This window comes from Artemia sp. Qi Xiang Cuo, chromosome 21 (genome assembly GCF_049724085.1).
Source record: "Artemia sp. Qi Xiang Cuo chromosome 21, ASM4972408v1, whole genome shotgun sequence".
Lineage (NCBI taxonomy): Eukaryota > Metazoa > Arthropoda > Branchiopoda > Anostraca > Artemiidae > Artemia > Artemia sp. Qi Xiang Cuo.
The window spans coordinates 47,974,325-47,993,457 of NC_142814.1; the positions used below are offsets into that span (position 1 = coordinate 47,974,325).

The 19,133-nt window shown below is 34.8% G+C and overlaps 1 protein-coding gene across 1 annotated transcript in view; it reads left to right on the plus strand.

Annotated features, from left to right (window-relative positions):
• The window catches only part of Idh3a (isocitrate dehydrogenase [NAD] subunit alpha, mitochondrial), a 49,457-nt gene that overhangs the window by 19,328 nt on the left and 10,996 nt on the right, over window positions 1-19,133 (plus strand). The window contains exon 5 of the mRNA XM_089107124.1: window positions 13,614-13,725. Within this exon, the coding sequence (XP_088963250.1) occupies window positions 13,614-13,725 (112 nt within the window). The remainder of the gene's footprint in view (window positions 1-13,613; window positions 13,726-19,133) is intronic.

The window sequence follows — 19,133 nt, forward strand, 5'->3', positions numbered from 1 at the left end:
CCACCCCAAGTGATTTATCACTATTTTTAGTGATTTTTTATATTGCTTAAACAATAACAGCACTAAATTTATGAATAAATCACTAGATTATTGAAGAAAATCCCTAAATCAGCCAGAAAATCACTAAAATCTAGTGATTTTTTTACACTGGGTGGCAACCCTGCCCACACTCCGTATGAAATATTAATCTTAGCATAGATAAACACCAGCACCGAAATCCATGATTTCATATTAATTAATAATTATCAATTAGATATAGTTTTAAATTATTTCTTGAAAGTGAAATACAAGATCGTGAATCTATGTAACTTTCATAAATATTCCAAAACTTTGTTATTGAATTTTTGGCGAAAATGTAGATCATTCAGTAAGAATTCTAGGGCAAGACAATTTTGTTGAATGTTTTCTTAAACTCTACCTATTCTGAACAAAGGAAATTAGCGAAAAATTAATAGAATCAAGAGAGATTGGTAATATATCTTTAATTTGTTTAAGGTTCAAATTCATTTAATTCAAAAACAAGACATAGCTCTCGTGGGCAAAGCCCAAATATGATGTCTCTTAGTCATAATTAGCAAAATAAAATTGTCCGATAAAACTTCGTCAGGATAAAATAAACTAAACAATAAAAACACTATAGATCATAGTAATATTTCACAAAGCTTGGCACAAAGCTTTTACTGTAGCGCATGGTGTTACAGTGGATTGGGGTTAGTTTCGGAACCTTCTCAGCCACTTCCCTGGGTGGAGGAGATCTTATAGGGACAAAAGGTGGGGGAAGGAATGATCGGTAGATGGGATGTTGAAGGAGGGAGGAGCCAAATCTTTGGCATAATTTTCCTCGGCGGGAAGAAAGGGATTCAAGTTTAAATTCTTTGAAGTAAAAGGAGTAAGGTAGAGGGGAACCGCCATAAATGATTTGCAGTGATCTCTTCTGAACTCGTTCTATTTTATCAGTTTCATCCTGGGTAAGGGCAAAATGCCAAACCGGACAAGCATATTCAACTAAGGGGCGGATGAAAGTGTAAAATATTAGTTTCAGCTTGTCCTTAGGAACTCGAAATTGTCTCATTGTTTTTAGCATTTGGATTGCGCCGTTAGCTTTTTTTACAATTATCTGTATTCTCCAGCCATGAGAGGTCAGAAGAAATCACCACACCAAATAAAGTTATTTTATGGCTTATTAGCTCGGAAGCGATAGGAGGCTCGAAAGACGGTTGAGTATTCTGAAGAAAAGAAAATGTCATGACCGAGCATTTGTCTTTATTCACGACCATGTTAAGTTCAGCCGCCTCTGAGGTAACTTGGTCGATGAAACCAGCAGCATTGCTCTTCGAATCCTCAGATACGACTTCCGTTGGGGACAAGTCGTCAACGTATTTCCATCTATCCTCCAGGTCAGCAGCAATTCCATTTATCATGAGGATGAAGTCCAGCGGCCCGATCACAGTTCCTTGTGGAATTCCACAAAAAACTGGCAGAGAAGTGGAAAATTGGTCTTTATACTTCACAGTTTGCTCTCTATTTGTCAAGAAGCTCTTAATGATTTTAATAATAAACCTGGGTATATTTTTTTCCGTCATTTTTTCTAAAAGAATTTTGTTATCAACAAGGTCAAATGCGTTTTTGAAATCAATTGTAATTAAATATATCCTTTTTCCAGGTTCATCCAGATGTTTTAAAATTAAAATCAATTAAATTAGCGAGGTAATAAACTGTCGAACACTTAGGGATGTTACCAAATTGCTTTTCATCAATTACTTTCAAAAGATATTTTTTCAGCCATGCGGCAACAAAGCTTTCGTATATTCTGCTAAAAACTGACGTAACTGTGATCGACCGGACACCAGAGAAATCATTAACTGCTCCTTTTTTGGAATGGGGGTAATAAACCCTTTCTTCCATTTCTTTGGAAAATATCCTGTTTTTGTTATATTATTGAGAATTATCTTAAGGGGAAATAATAATTCTTTGGCAAATGATTTAATGAGAGCAACTGGAATGTCAAAAGGGGCAACGGAAGTTCTTTTTAACGAAGAGAGTTTACGGATTATAATTGCCGATGAAATATCAGCAATTAAATTATCATCTGAAAGAGTATATTTACTGGAGGATCCACGGGTGGAAGAGGGGGGTAAGACTGCACAATTGAAGGCAAATGGGCATTTAAGTCATTCGCAGTTTTCTCTAGAGGCTCCTCCTTCATGAAGTCAACTGGTTGAGAACTTTTGCCAGTCAGACTTTTTACTTTACTGAAGAACTGCGAAGGCTTGGACTCCAAAATATGGTCAACTTCATCCTCATAGTAATTTGCTTATGCCTCTTTGATTTTTCATTTTATTTGGTTTGCCAACTGTTTTGCTTAGTTCTCTTGACCTTTTTTGTATAAGGTGTAATTTATGTTTTATCAGTTGCTTTATTTTTAATTTAAGTATTGTTTATAACTAGAACAGAATTTAGTCTTACGTTCGGGAAAGCACTCGAGAAATTCTGAATTTACCTTATTATGGAATTCTTTTACTTGGGAATCCAAGTCTTTAGCTGAAGAGACCGCGACCCAGTTTTCTCCCGTTATCCAGTTACCCAATTGCAGCAGACCATGGTCAGTGATCGTTTTTGAAGTAACTTTGGTTACTTAATATTTAATTTTTACTTTTTCTAAGGGGTTCCACTGTAACATATTATGATAACTTCCACCAAGGGGTGCTGGTTTACTTGTATTCTGGTAATATTCCGAAAGATTTGTCAGGATTACATCCAGAGAAGTATTTCCCTTAGTTGTTGGGAAATCGACTAGAGTTATAAGGTTAAGTGACCTGGCCAGCGATTTGCTATCGAGTTCGTTAGCATCTCCTAGCATTACTACTCCAAAATATAGGTGAGTTCTCTGGGCGTAATCTGTCTATTCCTGCAGCTTCTCCCAAAAAGCCTTTCTTGCCACAGCTGGCTGACCAGGTGAATAATAGAAAACACATACTGCTATGGCAGAAGGCAGCCTAGGGAGTTGCGTAGTTTTGGCTCTAAACCAAAAAAATTCATAATTATCTTAAAGGAAAGGTATATTTAAAAGCTGAAGTTTAAAATATTTGTGCATCAGGTTCATAATTCCTCCTCCTTTTTTGCTAAGAGGATGGTCATCAGGCTGATGTTTCATAAAAGAAGAAAACCTAAGAACCTTCAATAAATTAAGATCTTGCCGGTGGACCTTGGAAACACAGATAACGGAAGAGCCAAGCATTTGAGCCGTGGTCTGAAGTTCAGTAAATTTCTGTAGATTTAAACTTTCGGCATTGCTGTAAAGGACAGAAGGAAATACGTAAGGTTTTTCGTGAAACTCCCGGGAAAAAGGTTTATTTTGGAATTTCTTGCCCCCTATCGCGACAGGAGCAGCAACAGGATTATTTAAACTGAAGTCATCAATAATTTTTTCCTTCTGCAGGGAAAGGGGTAAAGAGGAGGGGGAATAGAATAGGGACGGGGCTGGTTGTTGATTTTCTGTTGATGAAAATGGATAGGATGTCGATGAAAGGGAATTCGATACCATAAAGAAACAGCCTATTTCGTCCATTATAAATTTTTTCAGTTTGTGTGGCCAAACTGTTTAAAATTGATGTGGTGATCTTGCCATAATCTATAGAACTTGGATAAGCAATTTGAATAAACGGCAGAAAACTAAAAGCCGACATCTACTCTCCCTGAAATCTTAGAAAAACCTTGTAACTTCTCTTGTTTTGTGCTGGAGATAGATATATTTAGTTTTAGTGAAATTTATATCATTAGAAAGCGTAGACTTTGTCTTTTCGATCAGACGGAGCAGAATTTTCTTTTTAAAATGCAGGAAAGGCTTGTCCCTGAAAACGTTTTAGTATATTTTCCAAAATCACTTCAAAGAAATGTCATTTGATGAGTTTAACAGCTCTTCGAATTGTTTGTGGTGCAACCCGCTTTGATTGACAACTTTGCTGACAGAATTCCATTGTCTTTTCAATCAAATTCCATAACTAAATCACAAATTCTCAACAGGTTTCAATGATAAGTAGTCCCCTCGGAGAATTCGTTAATTGACCCTTTGCCTTTGAGACAGTCAGCCGACATTGAGGCTCACAAAATAATGTTTAAGGTATCGATTCCTCTTAAGTCTAAAAAGGACACAATGAACAGAAGGGCCTCATCAACTGGCAATACTCTCAAAAATGTATAACGACTCTTTGTAGGGGATTTACCAGGGAGTGCTGATGGGGGAGGAAGGGGTACTTTGAATATGCAAAGGGCACAATAAATCAAAGAAGAATACTAAACCACTTTTGACTTGATGTTTTCTTTTTGTCTGTCATGGAGTTTTGAAACTGAAATTGTTGGGTCTTTGATGTTATGTTTATTAATCAATCTATTAATTTATTAATTTATCAAAGTGAGTGACGTGTCCATAATGAAATTTGGGTCAAATATTTTGCAAAATAGGAATTTGTGGAATGTTTTTTGCATTGGACTCGGACTTGTAATAGCATATATTGAAGATATAGATGCTGTTGGAATACTTCCAAGTAATTCCCATCATATACTGGAAGCAAGAACTAAATTGAATATCATTGTATAAAGATAATTGAAGCGTGGTCAGTTCTCAAATAGCTTACTTTCGTTGCGAAACCCCTTCACTAACTAAACTTGATAAAATTGAACATGGCTGAAAAAACAGTTTATTTCGAAAGCAAATTTCAACAGTTTCCACCAGATCATGGGCCGGGTTTGCTAACTAAAAGTATTTCTGGTTACATCACGGAAATTCGTTCCACTGTCAGTCCAGGTCCGTTTAATAAACTAGTTACTATTAATAGTGTATCATAGGTTAATTACCTGCTTTCTAGGGCTATAATGAGGGAAAGGTTAAGATGGCTTGAACACGAACTGCGGATAAGGGATGACATATTGCCAAAGATTGTCCTTGTCGGCCAACCGTCTAGGGTCAACGAAAAGCAGGTTGTTGCTGAATGCTGAATGGTGGAAGGATGTCGTAGGGAAATATTTATGGGAAACAGCAACTTCTTGGGAGGGTGTGAAGAGGAGGCTTTGAATGGATTGGGATGGAGGAGGAATGTGTGTAGCTGTGTTGGTCTCGGGCGGCTGGGTACTTCAGTAACATGTTAGTAGTCGTATAGATTAATTATATATCATTAATTATTTCAACGCTAGGGATTAATAATCACTTATTCGAAATTTATTCTATAATCAAACAGTTCGTGGTAACGAACTGTAAGTAAGGAGCGACCCGGCTCAATGGTAACCGAAACTCTAGAAAACGGTATTTTAATACAAATAGATACATCAAAAGAATTAGATTCTAATGCTGATTTCAAATATATAAGTTTCATCACGTTTAGTCCTACCCATCAAAAGTTACGCGCCTGAGAATATTTGGCTGATTTTCGAAAAAAGGGGGAAAGACCCCCTAAAAGTTATAGAACCTTAATGAAAATCACACCATCATATTCAGCGTATCAGAGAACCCTACTGCAGAAGTTTCAAGCTCCTATATGCAAAAATGTGGAATTTTGCATTTTTTACCAGAAGAAAGATCACGGATGCGTGTTTATTTGTTTTTTTGTTTTTTTTTTTTGGTTTTGTTTTTTTGTTCCCAGGGGTGATTGTATCGACACAGTGGTCATAGAATATCGTGAAAGGACTCATTCGAACCGAAATTAAAAGTTCTAGTACCCTTTTTAAGAAACCAAAAAACTAGAGGGCAACTAGGCCCCCTCCCACGCTCATTTTTTCCCCAAAGTTACCCGATAAAAATATTGAGAGAACCATTTTGCTCAGCATGCTCGAAAATATTATAAGTATGTCTTTTAGGATGACTTAATCCCTCGAAGCCCCCAGGGGGAGGGCTGACAGTTATGAACTTTACCCGATGTTAACAAATAGTATTGGTTATTGGGAAGTATACAGATGTTTTCTGGGGGAATTTTTTCTGGCAGTGGGGGGTGAGGATAGGTCGGGGGTTCTATGGGAGGATCTTTTCATGAAGGAAGTTTTCATGGTGGAAGGGACATTGCTAGGAATGGGGCGCCGGGTTTCTCATCATTATTTTAAAAAAAATCAGAAATTAAATATAAAAAAAACAAGTTTTTCAACTGAAAGTAAGGAGCAACATCAAAACTTAAAACGAATAAAAAATATTAGCTATATGATTGGGTTCACCTTCTAGTCAATGCCTCGCTCTTTAAGCCAAAGATTTTTTAGTACTTTCATTTGACGAATACCATTTGACACCAGTTACTCTGGTGTCCTCACTGAAGTAACTCTATTTTAGCATCTTTTCCCTACGTGGATTAGTTTGCGCCGATTGTACATTTTTTTTTTTTTTTTTTTGGTTGTTGTTTTTTTTTTTTTTTTTTTTTTATTGTTTTTTTTTTTTTTTTTGTGTCTTTCGTGCTGAATAAGCCTTGTTTTTATAAAGGCGAAATATCCGCGTTTTTTTTTTTATGTTTTTTTACTTTTAGACCCACTGGCCACATTATCGGTTGTTTTTTTTTTTTTTTAGAGATTTTTCTCTTTGTTGGTTTTTTAGTACTTTCATAAGAGCTATTTATTCTAATTAACAGCCTTTGTGATTAAGGGGTCATTTTTAAAGAATTGGAACAGAATTTGAACTTTAGCTTACAGAGCAAGGTATTGACTAGGGGGCAAACCCCCTAATATACGTATTAAAAATATATGAATATAGAAGTTCGTTACGTAAGTTAATTCGTAAGTTACGTATATTTATTACTAATAAAAACGTTCGTAAATAAAATTAAACAACTTTCGAGAAAGCCATTTAACCAAAAAAAGTAAAATTAATATGCAAATTTTGTTATAATTATTCATGGAAGGTGGCCAAAATCAAAAACTGCATTAATTCAAAAACGTTCACAAATGAAATAAAAAAAACAAGTTTTTTTTAATTGAAAGTAAGGAACGACGTTAAAACTTAAAACAAATAGAAATTATTCAGTATATGAAAGGGGCTTTCCCTCCCTCAGCGCCTCGCTCTTTACGCTAAAGTTTGCCTCTCTCACAGCTCAATTTTTTCTAAACAATAAAATTTTGTTTTAATTGTAAATTTTTTTAATTAACTTTAACGAAAATCACACCATCCGATTCAGCTTATCAAAGAACATTATTAAAGAAGCTTCAAACTCTTGTCTGCCAAAATGTGGAATTTTGCATTTTAAAATAAAAGCTGCATTAACTAAAAAACGATCAGAAATTAAATAAAAAAACAAGTTTTTTTAACTGAAAGTAAGGAGCGACATTAAAACTTAAAACAAACAGAAATTATTCCGTATATGAAAGGGCTGTCCCCTCCTCAATGCTTCGCTCTTTACGCTAAAGTTTGACTCTGTCTCACGACTCTATTTTTTAAAACAATAAAAAACTTTAGCGTAAGAGCGAGGTATTGAGGAGGGGACAGCCCTTTCATATACGGAATGATTTCTGTTCGTTTAAATGTTTAATGTCGCTCCTTACTTTCAGTTAAAAAAAACTTGTTTTTTAAATTTAATTTTTTACAAAAGCTTGGAAATAACTGATTTGTCAACAAAACAATTGTGTTTTGTAGCTCTTATTGATACTCAAGGATTTCAACTCTCAGAGGTCTCCAATTTCAGTCAGCAGACGATCTATATCTGCAGACGAGGGTGGACGAAAGTCTCACAACTTTATTTTTTAAAATAATAAAAAACTTTAGCGTAAAGAGCGAGGCGTTGAGGTGGGGACAGCCCCTTTCATATACGGGATAATTTCTGTTCGCTTCAAATTTTAATGTCGTTCCTTACTTTCAGTTTAAAAAACTTGTTTTTTTTATTTAATAATATAACAGGGCCTGAGAAATAAATGAAAAAACGTCGAAAACAAAAAAAAATGAACATTTGCAATAAGGAAACAACATGTAAGTATAATCTAATATAAGAAGAAGAAAGAATAACTCGATTGCAAACAAAGAAGAAGGTGTAAGTGCAGGGTTAGTCCAGTACATAAGGAAACATGTTCAGAAAACAATTCTTACTTCATAATATGCAGAATAATCCTCAAGGGGTTAACATAATTTTCAAGGGGAGAACCTTTATCTTCACTTCTTCCTTCTTTTTCCAGTTTTGCCATAACATTTAAAAAAAGCCAAGCTTTTGATAAGCGTTTTGTCTGTTTTCAAATTGTGCTGAAAGAAATGCCATCCTACAAAATTGTCTTATAGATTCTTGTCGTTTGTATTAGACGCGAAGTTTCTAGAAGTGTTTTTTTTAATAGCGACGCAAATGAAAAATATTTGGCGAAACAGATTTCTTATAGATTCTTGCCGTTTGTATTAGACGCGAAGTTTCTAGAAGTGTTTTTTTAATAGCGACGCAAATGAAAAATATTTGGCGAAACAGATTTCTTATAGATTCTTGCCGTTTGTATTAGACGCGAAGTTTCTAGAAGTGTTTTTTTTAATAGCGACGCAAATGAAAAATATTTGGCGAAACAGATTTCTTATAGATTCTTGCCGTTTGTATTAGACGCGAAGTTTATAGAAGTGTTTTTTTAATAGCGACGCAAATGAAAAATATTTGGCGAAACAGATTTCTTATAGATTCTTGCCGTTTGTATTAGACGCGAAGTTTCTAGAAGTGTTCTTTTAATAGCGACGCAAATGAAAAATATTTGGCGAAACAGATTTCTTATAGATTCTTGCCGTTTGTATTAGACGCGAAGTTTCTAGAAGTGTTTTTTTTAATAGCTACGCAAATGAAAAATATTTGGCGAAACAGATTTCTTATAGATTCTTGCCGTTTGTATTAGACGCGAAGTTTCTAGAAGTGTTTTTTTAATAGCGACGCAAATGAAAAATATTTGGCGAAACAGATTTCTTATAGATTCTTGCCGTTTGTATTAGACGCGAAGTTTCTAGAAGTGTTTTTTTAATAGCGACGCAAATGAAAAATATTTGGCGAAACAGATTTCTTATAGATTCTTGCCGTTTGTATTAGACGCGAAGTTTCTAGAAGTGTTTTTTTAATAGCGACGCAAATGAAAAATATTTGGCGAAACAGATTTCTTATAGATTCTTGCCGTGTGTATTAGACGCGAAGTTTATAGAAGTGTTTTTTTTAATAGCGACGCAAATGAAAAATATTTGGCGAAACAGAAAAGGGTGGAATGCATTTTTGAATTGAATCCGGATTTCGCATATATAGAAGATACAGATGCTGTTGAAATATTTGCAAGTAGTTTTCAGTAGTATGCTCAAACAGACTCCTAGGCAGATATATGGGGACTCATTTAAATGATGGAAAACATTAAAAATGAAATGATTGACCTCCTCAATATCATTTTACAAAACCTAGGTGACACATTATTTAAGCCACGACCCTTTTTTGCTCATTTTCTGAGTCAGACTTTACCTCCGAACTTCTAGAGAAAGAATAGAGTCCCATTTCTTATCGAAGAATTTTCAACTTCTGTAAGCAATCCGTTTTGTAATAGATCAAGTTTAAGAGAAAATTGCTGGAAATTGCAGCATTTTGAGAGCAGCTTTTTCCCAAAGTAGATTAGGTATATTGAAACGACGATGCTCCCCACGTGTGATGATTTAGTTTAGTTTATTAATTAGAAATAGAACTTGACAAAATGCATACATATATGTAAATATATAATACATTAAAAAAAAACAAGTCTTTCAACTAAATCTTCTAGCCTGCCCATGAACTTGCTAAGGCAAGTTGTCCTAGGGGCGTGCCAGGAATAGAAAAAAAGAGAAAATTTTAGTACTAATTTATAGCACAAATTAAGTATACCAGAAATACTGATAATAAAAAAAAATATGTATATATGTATACGTGTATAAATAAAATACATAATTTCCTTGCTGAGTTACTACTGGAGTCACCGTAACGCCAACAAAAAAAGGAAAAACTGTCCAAATAATCCACTATACTCCTTCACACACCTCAAACAACAAAAGAAGAAGAAGAGAATAAAAAACGAATAATAGCTTAGGACTCATTAATAGAATACATTTTTTCCTTGACTTTACTTCTAAATTTTTCCAAACCATTTCATGCCATTAATAATCATATTATTACTAATCCATAAATTTATAAATCAAATACAAATAAAAATTTCAAATAATAATTTAAAACTCATAATTAGAATGCATTTTTTCCCTAACTTAATTTCTAAATACTTCAAAACTTGTTGTGTCATTAATTGTCTTATCATTAGCATTCCATAATTTTATTCCTCGACAAATAAAGGAGAATTGAGACCTTGTAGTAATGGCAATTGGAGCAGACAGTGCCTTGCTTGTTCGAGTATTATGATTGTGGCAATCAGACCTAACCTTAAACATGCCTGAAAAGCATAAAGGTAGATTATTATTATTTTACTTGAACATAAATAACTGGTGATAAAAATCCCATAAGCCAGCAGCTGGTAAATTGTTTGTCTATACTCCAATCTCACAGAATCACCATAAGATTTATTACAAAGTAAACGGATCGCATTATTTTGGAGAACTCGAATTGGATTAACTAGTGACGGAAATGTCCCTAACCATACCGAAGAACAATATAAAATATATGGATGCATTATCAAGATATACAACAACCTTAAAATGCGATGCGGGACAAAGTATGCGAGTTTTCTAAGGATTCCGATGTTCCGTGATAAAATCGCTGACGTGTTCCCAACATGTTTCCTAAACGACAAAGTTTCATCAAGTGTAATACCTAAATACTTGACACAAGACTTCCTTCCAATCTCGCCATAACTGTATTTTAATCGAGAAATCCATGGGTAATATGTAGCTATGATAACTATGAAAATATGATAAAACTACTCTTAGCCGGGTGAACTTGTAGTTTATTTACGCGCATCCAAGTTGAAACTCTGTCTAACTATTGTTTACTTAATTCAAATAATCCCTTCTCAGTTCTTGCGAGACAAACAAGTGACTTGTCATCAGCAAACATCGGTACTGTCACTTCTTGAGGATCATTGAATAATTCACTGAAATTGTTTTTTATACTAGATATGGTTTGATTTAGGTCATTTACAAAAATTAGTAATAATAGCGGTCCAAGAACAGAGCCCTGTGGAACTCCACATGAAACAGAAAAGTTTGATGGACGCTTTTAGTCAATCTAAGCATACTGTCGTCGCCCTACAAAAATTGCATGAAGAACGTTAACCCCAGGACCTCATATGCCGTAAAATTCACACTTTAGAAGTAGGAGATGATGATCCATTGCTTCGAAAGCTTTAACTATACCTAAAAGTACTGCTAAGACCCTGCAGACATCATCTTACGCTTGGCTGACTATGCTGCTTAGATAACCAACCGCTTGTTGTGTTATGTAGCCATGCCGAAATCCGAATTGGGTAGGATTTAACACATTGCGACGCTCTAAATATACATAAAGACGGGCAGCAAAGCAGTTCTCTAAAACAGGTGATAGCACAGGAAGATCGGCCTATAAATCGATAGTACAGGAAGAACAGAAATCGGCCTATAATTTCCTAAATTATGTGTCTGACCACCATTATGAATAGGAGTAACACGAGCTACTTTAAAACAAGACGGGAAGAAACCCTCTTTTAATGCAGAATTAATTGGGGACAAAAAAGGCTTCTGGATTAGTGGCAGAATAAACTTAACCACTCTTAATGATATAACATCACTACCAGCAGCATTACTTTTCATTTTGTATATGCTCTGTTTCATCTCACTTAATGATACAGGTGCTAAATACATTGAAACCTCAGATTCATAATAACCAAGGTAGTCAAAAATGCTTGGATCATCTAACATTGGACAGATTCCTTCAGCAACAGGCTTTCCTACCGCTGAGAAATAATTTCCGAATACCTCCGAGACATCATCAGCACTTTTGGGCTTTTTGCCCTCTTGGTTTACTTTTTCAAGCGGGATCGTATTCGCTGGCTGCTCAAGTGCTTTCTCTAGCACGTGCCATGTTTTTGCCGGACATCCCGATACTTCCTCGAGTAAAATTATCTTTTTACTTTTCTTAATAATCGATTCAGAGCATTGCGATAATTATCATATATTCTCTCGTTTAAATCGCATTTGGGATCGATCTTTTTTTTGTAAAGTTGGTCTCTAATACGCATCAATTTTAGAAGGTCTCCAGTAATCCTTGGCTTATTTGAGTTTGTCCTACGCCGTCCTTTTTTCCTTTTACAATGCTTTTCTAATTCACTTCGGATAATCTGGTAAAACAAATTAAATCTTTCTTCATTATTAGATGCAATTGATAAAATATTATCCCAATTCATTTGAGATAAAACCCTCTTATAACGCAAGATAATTGTTTTATTCACATAATGCCATTTCACCAGAATCACCATTTCATAATGCCATTTCACCAGAAAAAAAAATGTGCATTTGAATTGCATTTGAGTACATGGATCCGGTCGAATAACCAAGAAATAACCATGGTTCTTAACTAAGGGAACTTCCATTATGTCCATAATGGTATGTGGAACAAATATTTCACGAACTAGCCAATTATAACTTTTCGCTTTGTCGTTTTTAGTGAATATCTTGACGAAAGGCATAAAATTCAGGTGTAAGATGACATCGGTGGCAGCGTTGTAAAGACTAGCGAGATTAAATCGGTCGAAACGACGCTTCTTGGAAATATTTGAAACACCTGAGGCAGATTAAGGACGAGAAATGCAGATGATCAAAAGACTAAGTTTGGTGCTGATAGGGAGGCGTAGGTACAAGATACTGTCAACTCTCGTAATAACGGAGGTACCGTTACTGAGCGATATGGCCTGTGACCCGTAATCGGTACCACAGTTAAAAAGAAAAACTACTGAATTTTAGTGCTGACCTAATTATGAATACCTCTTTAGATTATACCAAAGGGTGTAATTCCTTCAACTTTGTAATCTACCCTTCTACCTCCCAGAAGCTTCAACAATTTGAAATTAGTTTATTAAATGTTGAATTGTAGTTTTGACTAGATTCACTGTAGGTGATTTTTCGAATTATTCGTTTTTTCTCCTATATTGATCCTAATTACCCCAAGCTTATATTTTTGTAAAAATAAAGGTCGTATTCAAGGTCAGGCAGCATTAATTTTGCTTGTTGTATTAAATGCAATGTTAGAACGTTTTAAAAACTGATCTCCCTTTATTTTTAATGTCCCTTTATTGTCCCCTTATTTGTTTTAGGACTTTTTAATGTCACTTCATGTCTCTTCCCACCTCACTGGACATTTGAGGGTTGGCTGTTGTAAACTCTGATCAATATGGACCCTATTCTACATGATAGCATCAAAGAGCAAATTTGCCTTGAGGTGAAATAGAAAATTAATTTTACTAATCCGTAGTACCCCAGGAGGAGACTCTCGAGACTCTCGAGACTTGTGGAGACTCTCGTACGTTTTACCCAAATTTCTGCGGTAAAAATCTCCGCGTCAAAAACTGATACCTTGCACATGCTGTCTCCTTACTTTTCCCTGTTGTGACATGTTTGGTGAAAATTAGCACAGACGTTGGTGGCTTAATTAGATTTCCATTGATTGTATTTTTAAGATTTTGCTTAAAATTTTATACTCTTTTAGGCGAATGTCTGATGGTCTATTTTTGCGGTGTTGCCGAGAAGCTGCTGAAAAATATCCAGATATAAAATTCGAAGAGAAGTATTTGGATACTGTCTGCTTAAATATGGTTCAGGTAGGTTTACTTGTTTTAAGCAGTTTTGCTGATTCTGCTCTTTTCAAATTGGCCTTATTTGGCATTAGTTAGCAACTGTTGGTGAGAAATAAGCGCAAAAGAGAATGGAAAATTCCCAAGGGGGGACTGGGCCAGAATTATGACGGTAGCAAATATTGTGTTGCGACAGCAACACTTTTTTTCCTCCTAGTTCGCCAATTCCATCTTATTGCTAAACGACTTTTAGGGTCTAACATCCGTGGTTTTTGCGTAAAATTTAGACCCGATTCTGCATTGATAATATGACACTATATTTTGGAAAATTGCGTATAGCATTTGCCTGGGGCCAAAAAGGATGATTTTTCCTAGTAATTGAGCCTCAGTTGAATTTGAGTTTTATATTCTATATTGGAGGAAAATATGTGAAGTTGTGCTGCCACTTCTTCGTTCCATGGAGCCATGTTTCTGCTTCGGGCTGGAAAGCTCCGTTCTAGAAGCCAGCCACCAGTTTCAAATCGACGTTTTACTAAAATTGCAAGAGTTCTTAAAATGTGTGATGGTTGCCTGGCCCCATTGCCAAAGAAATTGGAGCTTTCACATTGTTCATTTCTGAGTAGGACTAAATAAAGATTTGGCCCGCAACAAGAAAATCAACTTTTGAACCAAGACATTAATTTTTTTACGCTGATCAGTAGTCCCTGATAAGCTGATGATAGTGTATGACATTGGTTTTTCGTCAAGAAATATGATCCAGGGATACACCATGTTAAAAACTTGAAGGGTTTGAAAACTGCGGTGCTATAGTACACATTGGGAAAGAAATCTGGGTTAAATTACAAGTCCAGGGGTAGGGGACTTAAAAGTAACATTTTGCTGTTTTTCCCTGGTCATCTCCGCGATGAGGTGTTGGCATATTTTGCTAGTTGGTGTGCAAATTATTTGCTTTCGATGTATTTAAAGATGCGAACAATTCGGTTTCATGTCTGCTACAGAAAGGGATATCCGAGTAAGAATAAGGTGTTAGAGTAGGGCCATCTTCTTCGTTAAGGACTTAGAAACTTCCAAATATTTGTTTACTTTTTATTTGATCAAAAGAATTGGGAAAAAATAATTAAAAGATAAGTAAGAGGGGTTTAATTAGGAAATAGTTGTTAGACCACGGTGTCTTCAGGGATGAGGGGCTATACAAGTCTAGTCCCCGGTGTCTTTATTATATTTTTAGCAGCGTTTATTTATAGTAGTATGATTATGAAAAGTGACAAACTTCTTTATAGAACCAACTAGTTCGATAACATGATATTTCAATTTTTGAGATCTTTCATGAAATATACCATTTTAACGGTTTTGAGGGATTAACAACTTCAATTTTAATGTACATGCTAAAAGAAAGTTTTTGGATTTATAGCCTGAGACCATTTAGAGACTTGAAATAAACATTCGGCTGTTAGTCCATAGTCATCTTTGTCTATGAGGGGCTTGCAACTTTCAATAGTCGGTGTACCAATTATTGGTTCCTTATTTTAGGCTACAACGATTAAGTTGTCTCCATTTTCTTTGTTTTCAATACATTTGATGAAGATGAAGAAAATACATTCTTTTGCGGTTATGCAGCGATTATAAATGATAATGCAGCGCGACGAAGTAGTAATTCAATGAAGAGTAGCTGTAGCAATATTATTCTGAAAAGTTAGGAATAGCTTCACGGTACAAAATGATCAATAAGAAAATCGATCAACAAGATCTTATTTTCAGCTTTTATCTGTCTTGATGCCAATGATACAAAATCACAAGTTCAACTGGCTGGAAAGTTAATATATTATTTTTAAATCCTTTCCTCGGATACTTTCCTCGGAATCCTTTCCTGGGATTTCTTTCCTGGGAATCCTTTCCTGGGAAAGGATTCCTCGGAATCCTTTCCTGGGATTTTTTCAGAAAGTAATCAATAGCTAAGAAAATCAAGGGGTTAGATACTTGTGTCAATTTTTCTACATTTTATTTCTTTTTGATACGTTTAAGTGAACATTAGATAAGATATTTATTTCGAAATATTACTATCACAAGCCCCGAAGGGCGGAATTAGAATTTCGGAGTCCATAAAAAAAAGCCAGAAAATCATAACAAAAGCACAACAACTAAAAACGGGCAAACACTTTCAAAACAAAAATATTAATATGATATATCATTCGTTAGTAAAAATTATTAAAAACTGCAAAATGTCATCAAGTTAAAAAGATAAAAAATGATAAACAAACAAAAATAATATATACATTAAAAAAAGGTTTAAAGAAGAACATAAAAAGTGAGAGGAAAAAAAAAGAAACAAGCGAATGAACATAAAACTTGAGTATCACCCGTACCAAATAATAAAACAAAGGAAAAACAGCTGTTTATTTTATCTGTAATAAAGGGGACTAAGGTTTTTTGATATCTGGAGGTAGGGTGGCAAGAAGGGGCAAGATAGGAACGGGTCCAGAAACAGTCCATGGCAGGCGGTGTCTGGGTAGGGAGTGTCTTTTCGGAAAAAGGTTTTCCGTGCGAGGGTTTATTATTGCATTTTTTTGCAAAACGGAGGCACAGCATAACTCTCCTTGCTCAAGGGTTTCCAACTTGGCCCTTTTTTTAGAAGGAGCAACAATGGTCTTCTTTGAAAATTATTCTCAGGGCTTTTTTTTGAATCGGTTCAATTTTGTCTGATTCATCACGGGAGATGCCAGGATGCCAAACTGGACAAGCATATTCAAGATGCAGGTGGACAAATGACGTATAAATCCTTAAAGAATGGGAGGTGGACTCCGAATTTATTTAAGAGCTTAAGGAGGGAAATGGACGCATTAGCTCTATGGACAATATCTTTAACCTGGATATCCCACTTTAAATTAGAGGAAATTGTAACCCCAAGTAATTTAAAAGAGGGCGCAGAACTATTTAGGGAGATAGGGTTGTGGAAATGGGGTGAGGTTTTAAGGAAACATATCGGCATTATCATGGATTTAGAGAGCTTACATCCAAGTCCGCAGCGTCGTCTGCAGTATCATTGAGGTTTTCTGGTACACTTAAAGATGCATTACGTATATACGTTTAAGATTCAATTCTTTATATTGGTTATGTTTAATAAGATTCAAATTGTTGCTTCCGCAACAATTTTGCTGGTGAAGCAGACAAAGAGTTGCTTCTGCTTTACATTGCCTAGTCAACGCAAATCTAGTAATTTTTGGAAAGAGTATTGAATAGAGAATCTAGTGGAATGTTTCTTTTTTCCCTTCTAATTCGTGCTCATTATTTGTGCTACCTTAACGGAACTAAGGCCCCCCCTAAAAAAAAGGGAATGGTTGTGATCAAAGCTGCATCATAAAATTCAGCATATCAGAGGACCCTGCTAGAAAGATTTCAATCCTTTATAGGCTCATGAAAATGCGAAATTTTGTAATTTTCTTAGAATGGTCATAGATGCTTTTAATTTTCTTTGCCTGTTTTAAGTTTGACTCTTGTCTTTGACTTTTTGAGTTTTTTTCAATTTTAAGGTTTAGTAATTTGACTTTTTTAACTTTGATAAAGAGGAAATAGACCCTCAAAAGAAAATGATCTTGATGAAAATTGGGCCATCAAGTTCAGCACATCAGATACTCCTTTTGCAGAGATTTCACTTCCATACCTACAAACATGCGAAATTGTGAATATTTTTGAAAATGCTATTCACGGATACGTGTTTACTATTATCTTCTTTTTGTTGAGGTTTGCGTTCTTCGTGCAGGTTTTTTTGTATCTTTTTTTCGATATTTTCTTTCTTTGTTTTCTTTTCTGTTCTTTCTTTGGTTTTAATTGTTAAGAAGAACAAATTGCAATCATTCGATAGCTGAGATTGCTTTTTAACCATCTACTGAATTACGTTTTTGAAATTTGCATTACACCTCTTAAATATAAAAATACCCCGAAAAGGGGCCGAAAATCGTTGAAAAAGGAAATTATTCTATTTTTTATAAATCATTTACTAAGTAAAACCGTAAATTATATCATAATATATAATCATAATATAAATTATATTATATAATACAATATAAATATATCATAATTCTAGCTTGGTGAATGGATATATCTGAAACTAACGATTCCAATGATATAAATATATTGTCCTTTGTAGATTTGTCGCAAAATCGTACGTTTAAGCATGAACCCAAACCTTAAAGGTAAAAGCTAAGAGCTGGATTAGAAGTATTATAACCATAGATATAAGATATAACCATAGATATAAGATATAACCATAGATATAAGATATAACCATAGATATAAGTATTATAACCATAGATATAAGATATAACCATATATATAAATATTATAACCATAGATATAAGATATAATAGAGAGCCAACGCTAGTCGTTTAGTATTGAAAACCTTTGCACAGGAGAAACCCGCTGCAGCTGGCCTTTTAGGAAAGTTCACACATGTAATTTTGGTTTAAGATGAATTCGGAGTTACGATGTTTGTTAATAATAAATAAAATTGGTAAGTTATCAAATCTGTGAAATGAGATGATAATTTGTGTCATTACTATGATAGGTGATTTTGATTTGTGAAGCAGTGAACTGAAGTGAAGCAAATGCAAAGGTATAATCTTGTTTTAGGCCATCAGAGATTCTAAAAAATAGGCACTTCATTTTTTTAAAATCAAACTTTGGAAATGAGAGCCCAGGTTTTCCATCAGACTTTTTATACCTCATAATATAACCGTGGTTCGCTATTTTAATTTGAGTGAAGATTTTAGAATGACAGATTTTAATTCATGAATTATTTTAGCGGGAATCGCAAGTTTTTCGAAATGATCGCCTTGGAACCTCCTTAACTTTCTAGAAAAAGCGTAAAAGTCACGGGATCGGCACTATATTATTCATAAATAATAAAATGAGAAGTGCGTATCTAAACCAGATAAATTAGGCTTTAGCAGATTTTCAACAAATTCAATTTTATTTACGTTCAAAATTTTTTATTTTAAGTTTATGCTCAGATATGCACGCAGGAGAGAGGGGGGAGGGGCTGTCGGAGGAACCTTGACCCAGTGTAAAGGTCTAAAGACTCCCTTGATTTTGTTGGCTGGAAATATTGAAAACACACTAATTATTAAAAATAAATAACTTATTTATTATCAGTACCCTATTCTTTGGCAGGGGGAGGGGGGTGACTTAAAAATATTTGATATAAATAGTCCCAGTTAAACAACAAACAGTCCAAACTAACTAGAATTTGGCTTCACGGATTTTCAAAATTAAATTGATGGAGGGTAAATAATTTTTTTTCTTAGATGAAGGGGGTATTATTTTTGAAGTTAGAGAAGATTTCAGATGGGGAGGGCAGTTTTACTACATTGTATGATGAATTTCGGGAAAGCTGGAAGGCGCAATAGTAGTAGGAACAAATCCGTTGTGGTAAAGGCTTT